General features: G+C 41.4%; 1 protein-coding gene across 1 annotated transcript; it reads right to left on the bottom strand.

The window, feature by feature from the left end:
- Positions 1 to 6,310: 6,310 nt before the first annotated feature.
- On the bottom strand, positions 6,311 to 8,967 carry LOC147464998 (pathogenesis-related protein PRB1-3-like). The gene is made up of 2 exons (XM_086526606.1): positions 8,840 to 8,967; positions 6,311 to 6,855 (listed from the first exon to the last, which is right to left on the bottom strand). The coding sequence occupies exons 1-2, from the start codon at positions 8,965 to 8,967 to the stop codon at positions 6,426 to 6,428; spliced, it is 558 nt and encodes a 185-aa protein (XP_086382732.1). The 3' UTR covers positions 6,311 to 6,425.
- Positions 8,968 to 10,458: the final 1,491 nt, after the last annotated feature.

Genomic DNA, 10,458 nt, shown 5'->3' with positions numbered 1-10,458 from the left:
ACCCAAGGAGGGGGGGGGGGGGAGTGTTTAGTGACATCCATCATTCGCTTACTTCTCTCTTAACCTTCCTCTGTGACCTCTTAACCTCCTAATCTTAGGGACCAACAAAACTTGATCCATAAACAAAAACTCTTAATGACACCATGCACAATGACACAACTCTTATGATATTTGCAAACTAACCAAAATCTATCTGTATGTACAGATATTGCTAGTACACTAGAGTCATCAAGTCCTACCTTGGGTGAGAGGCACCCTCTTTACTTTTCTCAAGTGTTTCACATGGTCACCATTGTGTTTACCTCTAAATGGGATTTGGTAGATACACTAGCCGGTGAGAAAAATTTTGTAGAATTAGGATGGCTGATATGTCTCTTGACCATGACTCATCCCTACTTAGTAGAGAAAGTCGCTCCGATTGCACAAGATTGTCCTTTTGAGCAAGCTAAATATCCACGCCTAGTGACCTTCTTAGTGAACCTTTGTGCATCTAATGATGAAGAATATTTACATGATGTCATGGATGGGACACATGGTTTCACTGAGGATGACTTTATTTATCTTGATGATGATGAGGAATAGGTTTAGACTTAGGATTGCCATCCCATCTATACAATATTCTGTTCCCTTGACCCTATAGGGGGATGCAAATAGATAGGTTAGGACTCTTTATGTGTTTTTATTTTGTTCAATAATGGTTGATACCTCTTTCCACTAATGTGTACCTATAGGTATTTCCTAGTGTTTTTTAGTGTGCACATGAACACATTGCAGTACCTGGGATTTTGAACATTAAAAAATCTTTTTCCATTCCACTCATCGAATCGAGCACGCCGGCTAGTACAAACAGGTGTTTCTTGTCCATTCGTTGCTTGTTGTCTTTTCTAACATCCATGTTTGTCTACTTTAATTGTGATTGGTAGCATAATGTCCAACACATTTGCTTAGTATTAGACATTAGATTCAATATAATTTTATGCTATAGTCCCTTGTCTAGGTTCACTAATCAAGAAGTCTGACTAAGCTAGTTTGACCAAGGTAGAGGATGGAGGGAGTGGTAGGGTGAGAGGCATGGCGTCAGTGCAAGGGAGGACGAGTTGCACGACCATGGGCAACTATTGCAAGGCAGTGCACGAGAGGATGGAGGGAGTGGTAGGGTGGGTGTGAGGCATGTGATGGAAAGCGGTGGATACGAGCCTAGCATGGTACGACCTTGATGCAGGGCAATGCTTCAATCAAGGTGGGCAAGAGAGAAGAGGCAAGCCAATAGTGCATAGGAAATGAGAAGTGATGGAAACGGGCCTGAGCAGGGGGATTTGGATGTCACTGCCAAAGAGGGAGGGGGGGGGGGGGGGGGGGGACAAGAAGGGGGACAAGAACAATGAAAGCCTGATTGAAGCCATGGTTGGCCTGCAACTTTGAGAATAGAGAGAAGAAGTTGGACGTTATCTGCATATTGGGCTCCCACAGATCTGGGGTGAGGAAGGGAGAAATCTTGAGACTTTGCATTCTGAAGAGTGAGAGAGGGAATCTCCCTTAGAGCTAAACAAACACAAAAAGTAAATTCATTAGTTGAGAGAGGGAAGAAAGGAGGAGGAAAGGTGCACGATAAGAAAGGAAAAAGAAGAAGAAAGGAAGAGGGGGGGAGGGGCACACATGAATATTTTTTTTGGGCTACATAAGTAGTCCTTAGTGAAGGGTGGAAAAAGATTGTCTATTAATGTCACACGACAAGGTGACAATAATTTTAAATTATTTCTTTTAGGCCCTTAGTGAGAGAGTGTTGACATTTGTGTACCTCTCTCTTTAAAGAGGGCCATTGAGTATTGTGTCAAACATTATTTTTTATGTTTTTTGAATATATTGTAATCTAAATAAATAATTGTTGAGCTTGTTTCTAGAAAGTCTAATACTTTATTGTGTAAATAAAATTTAATGCTCTTGTCACTTTCTCATTTTTCCTCTCACAAAGAACCCTCTTATTATCCTGGTGAAGTTTGTAAACTAGTTCCATTCTTTGCTATAGAATGTCAACTTGAACGTTCACCACCCAAAAAATTTGTGAATAGTAGGGACGCCGAAAAAAAAAAAAGTTTAAGTCCCTTTTTGGGCTACATAAGGAGTCCTTATATATAAAATGTTGGATTTTTGGTACAATTGTGAACCGTTGGATAAAGCTTGCATATTAATACCACATGGCAAAAAACTTTCTTTTTTAATATTTCTTCTAGGTCTTTGTGAGAGGTGTTGACATTTGTGTAGCTCTCTCTTTAAAGAGGTCCATTGAATATTGGTTTTATCATTATTTTTTATGCTTTTGAAATATATTGTAATCTAAATAAGTCATTGTTACACTTGTTTCCAAAAAGTGTAATACTCTATTGTGAACCAAAAGAATAATTTAAATGCTAGTGTAGCTTTCTCATTTTTCCTCTCACAAAAAAATCTTTTATTATTAAATTCCTCTCAATAGCATTGGGTGAAAGCATGTTAATGTGTCGTGCTTTTTGTGCTAGTTAGCATTTCTAAGTTAGCACATCTTTAAAAAGTTGGGCGCCCGGTAAAATTTTCACAAAAAATATCAAAATTTGTTGAAGGCTGTACATTTGGATTCCTTATTTCAAGAGCTTTCTACTGATATATCATACGTCATAGATCTTGGAGATGTAGCTCATGTTATTGCACTAGTTAGCATATGTAAAAAATTGTGCTAGTTAGCATTGTCCAGGACATGAAAAAGTGTGTCACGTCAACATGCTTTCACCCCATTATGTACTAGGCTATAGTGAACTTTCACCTTGTTATGAAATTCTTCTCAACAGCCTTATGTAGGCCATAGTGAATTTTCACCTTGTTTTTTTTGGGAACTATAATTTCCTTACTCTAGGGTAAAGGGGCCAATTAAAATCCGCCCCCCTTTAGACGAACGCATCAATCTCCAAAATTATCACTATTTTCATCCAGTTGTGGGACACCGAACAACCAATGTCGGGTTTGTTACATAAGTTGCTCAATTCATCTAAGCCGCATAATTTACGCTCGAACCCTGCTGGCAACAATGGCACATTATACCCCACTGACATGGCTTGTCATTCAAGGTCGATTTTGTTACACATGAAATGTTTGTCGTTGCTGTGTGTCACCTGCGGATCTCCATCAATGCTAGAATTTTTACTACATGTGCGCCTGGCAAGGAGCTATTGATTGCATTCCTCCAAGAAAAAATCGGTGAAGCTTGTAGTCAAAAAATCGTACCTCTCCCTAGGTGGCCTTGTACCGGTGCCTTTACCCTATATGCTTTGTTCCAGTTAGCTATTAAAATGATATATACCTTGCTAGGTTTTTCAATGAGGGTAAATTATTTTCTTTTGAGATTTATCTCCATTGGGAAGCTTAGAACCTTTCATTTGGGTGGTGAACATACTACGTTGAAAGAAATCTTTTGAGTTTAACATTTATCGTGCTTTCATACAAACGAAAAAAAGTTACATAGACAAGATCTACTATGTGCTATGTAACTCAAAGTTAAATGTAAAGGCCCATGATATGATTGTGTGGTGAAGAAGCCCTAGCAAAGTGATCAAATATGCACAATATAAATCTTAATGGTGGTGATGAGTTGCAATCCCACTAGCTATTGACATTGAGTACTCTTTTTGAAGTTAAAATTCTATAGGAATAGAAATAAATATCACTTTAATGAGGTTGAACAATGCCCAGTACTATTCAAAAGTAAATATATTCTCGGATCTATATTTTGAGCTACATAATTCCTTAGTAAAGCGTTGCATTTTGGATGAAATTGTGGCATTGGATAAAGCTTGCTGATTAGTGCAAAATTGTAAATTAATGCTCACAAACTTCTCTTTTTACTATCCTTTGTAAGCCCTTTTGAGACATTTGTTTACCCCCCAATTTAAAGCGAGCCTCTTTAAAGAGGGGCATTGAGTATTGGGTCACACACAATCTTTCCCATCCTCTTTCACTTTGTTTTTTTGCAATTTCTTGCAATGCATCGAGTGTTTTCTAGATCATTATTTATAATGCTTCTAAAATATATGGGGCTACAGAACAGTTCATTGTTACACTTGTTTCTAGAAATGGAAGTACTTTATTGTGATAACAAATGTTTTAAGATGTTAGTGTCATTTTTGTATTTTCTCTTGTCATGCATAAGATTCTTATTATTATAGTCTTCTCAATAGCCTTATGTAGGACTTGTTTTTAACGTTTAAGGTCACCATATACAACATCGTCGGCTTTAGCCTAGTGGTTTAGCTTGAGCCTTGTTGGTTTCAAATGAGGTATTGCAAATTAAAATTAAAAGTGGTAAAAGTTAGCCTTTGAAATGAAGAGTGAGTGGAGATTCCGAAGCAGCTTGTGAAGATTCCACATAATGAAAATTGGGTTCAAATGAGGTATTGCAAATTAAAATTAAAAGTCGTAAAAGTTAGCCTTTGAAATGAAGAGTGAGTGGAGATTTTGAAGCAGCTTGTGAAGATTCCACATAATGAAAATTGAAGTTGACCGAATAGGCCGGCCGATTTTGCATTCATTAATTTTCTTAGAATCTAAGGAGATACCTTTGTTTAAAGGGATTAAAAGTAAAGGTAAGTGTTTTAAACTTTCGTCCCACCAAGTGGCTAGAGGAGTTCGAAGTCTTGCAAAATTGAGGAGTTGAGGTCTTGCTTGACACTTGGAGCACTTGTAGCGACTACTTGTATGCAGAAACATGCAGAATTCCATTTTTTGAATTTTCCAAGAGGAGATTGTAGAAAATTAAGTCTATTGTTTGGGTTTTTATACTATTTTTTTCTATTTTAGAGCAGAATTTTTCTTTTTCCGCTCGCCCTCAACCGGCATTTTCTAAATTCAAAACGGCACGATATTAAGCTAAGACACATTTTCCCCGAACATTGGTTGTAAGGATCCAACGAGGTCACGCAAGTAGCATCTGGTGCGATTTTGCAAGGATTGCTCTTTGTGGCTCTCGGTGAAGAACAGGGGATCACCTGCTAGGTGGAAGAAGGAGAAGAAGAGAGTTTCAACCTCGTAGGAAACTATCCAAGAGACCTTAAAGACCGAGCCAATGAGGAGAGTTGAACTCAAGACGTGTTATGAGAGAGAGAGAGAGAGAGAGAGAGAGAGAGAGAGAGAGTGTGTGTGAATTTTTGGAAGACATCTGCGCCGTGCTGTTAGGAAAAGACGCAAAGATTTTTTCGCGCTTCTTGGGATCCAATTGCCATGCGTCAAGAGACGTTCGCAGAGAGAGACCGATTTTGAGGCAGGTGTGCAAACGACAAGGGTGCGCAACAGCACACGAAGAGTAACACCGAGTGCCAGGGGAAGGGGGCAATGGCTTCCAGGATGAGGCAGCAGGCGAACGCGCTGAACCGAGCAAACCACGAAGGAGCTGGGCTGAGCATGGAGCAGACCTCGAGGAGGTCCTGTTCAGAAGCAGGCCCAACGGCGGGGGGGCGGGGGGAGCTACGCCCCAATCAAGATGTTGCTAAGGACCTGCTATGCAAGCGGACCTCACAGGACAACGATGGCGCGCGACGGTTGAGGGAAGAGAGAGGAGAGAGAGACAGCCTATTTTACCTATTTTGGGAACGGAGGGAGGAACGGACCTCGCCACATTCCGTTTAAAAAAGCAACGTAGACCCAGTAGTAGTGAAAATTGAAGTTGACCAAAATAGTAAGGCTATCAATTATGAGGATAGTAATGTTCACATGAATGTACACAAAAAAGGTTTGCAACACCTTAACAAAAAAAATGTAACACATGTAAACTTGTTTTAGACAACATACATGTGGGCAATGTTTGCATGCATGTGTCACGTGTGTGTGTGTTTTTGGGGGAGGGGGGGTGGACGGGGGACACACACACACACACACACACACACATCGGGAGTGTTAGCAACACCTTTCAAAAATTCTATATCCCTTTGGTGGGGATACTTGAGAAACTTAGCACAAGGAAGCTCTCAAGAGGCTCAAGTAGAATTGAAAGCTTTATAAAAGTTTGAAAACTATTTGATTGCAGTGCATTTGTAATGAAATTTCCATCCTTCCAACTGCTTCACATAGCACAAACATGTTTTGATCTGTGAATGGAGCGTCTTGAGGAGGGCAAGCAAAGGTAAGGCATCACTTTAGGCATCCACCTTAAGGATGAACATAGCATAGGAGAGCCACCAATTAGGCAGACCACCAACAATCAACTATGTGATGGCTAAGTCTCAAGCTTCAGCGTCATGGATAGCCTAATCATAAAGCTAGAGGAAGTATGGCTTCAGTTTATGCTATGCCACCATGGCCATTTTGAGGCTAATTATGGTAGCATACTCAAGGGTTGTTTGAGACGAGAAGCCTTTAAGGAGACATGCAATATTGCGAGAGTTAGGTTAGGGTATGGATGGTCATCATGCTTGGTTTGTACTAATAAGGCTTGGATCGTAGTTACATGTCATGAAAATATCACCAGAGTCGCATTGAACACGAGCACACCCAAGGTGAACGGTATCCTTCCAAACTATATGTGTGTAATGGCCACATTGCTTTCCTCGATCACATGAATTAGCTCCATAGTGGTAATAGTTTTTCTCCTTAATCCATTCTTCCACACATTCACTTGGTCCAAACTCATAGCCTATACCCCAGAAGATGTTTTCCCCATAAGGGCCATCAGAGTGTTGCATTTGGAAATTTCCATATAGTTTTCTTTCATTAGTGCACCACTTTGCATATTGAGCCACCTTGTCACTCCAGACAAATGCTGGAAGCCCGATTTCCGCTCTTGCTTTGTTGTGGGGATCTAGCCATTGTTGAGCCCAAGAGGAGGGACTAGTAGGGCTAGGGTTTTTGGAGGCTCATATGGCATGGGCTCCTCATCGAAAGAAGGAGTTGGCAATTGTGGCGAGGGATTAGAGTGTGAAGGCTCTTGATGAGGGGGATCCTTATGGGGAGTTTGTGTAGGTTTGCTATAGGGTGAGGGGGTTGGTTTAGGAGACTTATAAGGGGCATCAATAGGTGCTTGAGGGGGTGAGCTACTTGGCAAGGGAGATGGCTTGTAAGGAGAGGGTGGTGTGGGGGATAAGAGAATGGGCGTTGTGGTAGTAGCGGGGGAGGTAGAGGGAGCTTGTAGGAAGAGCTAGGGTTCTCATGGAGAGGAAGTGGTGAGGAGGGCTTGTAGTAGTGCTTATATTTGTGAGGTTGTTTATTAGGTTTAGGGCGACGGTATTTAATGGCACAGAGATCATCATTACTTCGGAGGTTTGGATGATTGGGGGTGATTACGGTAGTAGTACCTTCCATTGTGATAGGTCCACGGGGACGTCGTGCCTTTAAACCTACGAGGGACCTTCGGCTTTAGAGGCCATGAGTGCGTGTGTATGGATCTTTGTCTATGTGTGTTGTGGCTCAGCAGAGATTATGAGAGTGGAAGCTGGTTTTATACGCAAAGCATAGGTTAGTGGGCAGAACGTGTGTCGATCAGATGCGCCTCACACACCGCCGCGCTCACTACATGCAGTCCACACCTGTATAGTTGTCAACGGCAAAGTTACAAACAAACCATTAATTTCTTTGCCTTGATTTTTAAGGTCAAACTAGTCTTGCTTGGTTGGCCTTGTCGCAGAAATTAATTTTAAAAAAGTAGTTTATGTCTCTAAGATTTAGTAAATAAGTATTGGCAAATTTATTTATTTTTATTTATTTTTGCAAAACTCACAATTGTGAGTGATTATATTATAAAGTCACCAATAGATTACAAATCAGTCTGAAGCTCATACCAAACCTTGGAGGATAGAGGGTTACATCCAAGTTTTTTTATAAGTATCTACTATTGCTAACATCGTTTACAAGGAAGGGTTCGATAGGATGGCAAGGGTCACCCTAAGCCAATCATCCGAGTTATGCCTTTAACTTACTACATATATTTTCGCCTTGTTTTCTCTTGTACAATCTTTGAGAAGCTAGCCATCGAGAGGTCTCTATCAAAGACTCGGCAGTTCTTGACCTTCCAAATATTACTGAAAAAACAGTATCTGACAATTTGAGTATAAATTAGAAGCGCAAATCTTCGAAATTGTTTTCCACCAAGGCATAAATCCCTCTTGAAGAACCCAATCTTCCACGACCTTTGTATCCTTTGGCACAACTTTCCTACAAGGCCTCTAATAACCGGGCATTCCATGAAAAATTGGTTGAGGTCTTCACAAGCCGCCCTGCACCTTGAACATCTATCGGGCCCAATACCATGCACTTGAATCTTGACGCCCGTTGGTAAGGCCCCCAAAAGCACCTTCCACAGAAATATCCTAATAAACTGAGGCCATTGTGGATTCAAAATGTTCTTTGTGACCTCAACCCAACAAGCCTCTGACCATTGCATCTTCCACCTTGTTTAAAAGGGGAACCAATCAACCTCATGGATTATCACTTGATAAATGCCCTTTGTATGGGGTTTAGAGAATCAGCTACTCTTGGGCCATTTCCAAGCCTTCCACTCAGAAGTAGATTCACAAATAAGCATTGAAACATTGTTCATGCCTTCAACAACCCCGTTGACAACTTCTCAATGTCATTGAGTTGAAAATGGGTAGCCACCTAGTCTGAGGATTTTGAGCACTTGCTATTTCTATCCCATAAGTGGCTTAGTCGTTGAAGTCCTTTATTGTTCATCCTTCTTACAATTTCTCTCCAATACTAAGGGTTCAGTAAAACTAGAGCGGCTTTAGACAGCCAAGGGGATCAGTGAGAGATGGAGTTCTGGAAGTATTTGGTTAATTCACCCCATTTCAATGCCCTTGTAGCTCTATTGCACTTTCGCACCAACTCTCCTGTGATTCCAGTCACTCTTAGGCTAGCCCATCCTGGGGCTAAAAGTTTGTCGTGTACCTCAATCCCTTTCCACTGACCTCCTTTTGAGCAAAGTTTTGTCTTATCAATCATATGCTTGGTCATGATAGCCCAAGATTGGTCTTGATTTGCGATTGAGACCACAAACTTGGCACACAGGGCCTCAACATGAACAACAGGGTTTAGAATTCCAAGGCCACCTTGGACCAATGGTCGAGCAACACCTTCCCACTTTGGCCATTGTCATGGCAATGAGGCTTTAGTGTTATTCCTCTATAAGAATCTTTTAACTGGTTTCAAAAACTCCTTCAGTTACATTTGGCTATTTTAAGGAGCGGGCTGGTGAAGGCAATATACGGGAGCACAAATGAATTGATCACTCTGATCCGACTCTGGAAGGGAAACAACACATACTCCCACCTTCTCATTTTTCTCGGGATCTTCTCAAGGACCGACTGGAACCATTGCTTGTGAGTGATATCCACCCTTAAGGGGGCCTCCACCTTTAGACACAATCTCCCGTGACCAGACTGATGGGTCAAATGAGTCGGTTTTCGTCAGAGAGGTCAGTCTAGACTTCTCAATACTACACTTCAACCTAGAAGCCACAACAATTTTTTGCACAATCTCAAGGGCCTTCCTGAGAACCTTAGGGAAGGCTTCTAAGAAAAGGAGGGATTCGTCTACGAACATCTTGGCCAGGAGTTGGTCGTTATCGGGAAAAGTTAACCCATGTATTTTCCCCACTCAGCAGCAGCTTCGAGTACCATTATTAGAGGATGTGACCCAATAGCAAAGAGAAGAGGGACCAGGGGGCATCCTTGCTTGATCAATCTTTTGGCTTCGAAGGAGCCCACAATTCTATCATTAAACAAGAGATCATATTGGTTGCTCGTACCCAGAGTGTGTATAAGCTGACAGAGGTGCGGTCCAAATCCCAATGCTTTCATAACATCTTCAATGAAGGACCACACAATCCTATCATAAAAATTATCCAGATCTAGCTAAAGAAGAATGCACTCTTGCTTTGTGAAGGTTGCGTACTCAATGCCAATCATTGCTATCAGGATGTTGTCATATATTGACCTTCCTTTGATAAACCCATGCTGATGGGGGGAGATGACTCAGTCAAGGAGGGGGGCCATTCTAAGAGCACTATAAGAGGTACTTCACATTAGCGACACAGGCAGTGCGACGCTCAAAAGTGAAAATTCACGGTGTCCCTATCAGCGTCTCTATGAGTTTCGCTAGCTTATTTGTTACATAGCGACGCTTATAGTGACGCCAACAGGGGTAAAAAAATAAACCGAGGAGCGCTTGAAAACTCAGATCTCAGATTCGAGTTTTTGGCGCTCAAGCAAAGAGGTAACCCGCACTCTCCATCTCTCTCTCTCTCTCTCTCTCTCTCTCTCTCTCTCTCTCTCTCTCTCTCTCTCTCACTATAAGAGGAGTTGTCTAACCACTAACATTGCCGCGAAAAAACAAAGAAAAAAGGAGAGAGAAAAATGTGCGTGGGCGGCAATAACCGTGGCTATGAATGCGGTAGTAGTTTATCAGCAATAAGCACGATAATAGTCGCATCAATATACCCGTTGA

This window comes from Adiantum capillus-veneris, chromosome 1 (assembly GCF_014529385.1).
Source record: "Adiantum capillus-veneris isolate H3 chromosome 1, ASM1452938v2, whole genome shotgun sequence".
NCBI classification, from domain to species: Eukaryota; Viridiplantae; Streptophyta; class Polypodiopsida; order Polypodiales; family Pteridaceae; genus Adiantum; species Adiantum capillus-veneris.
This window is presented reverse-complemented; position numbering and strand designations above follow the sequence as displayed.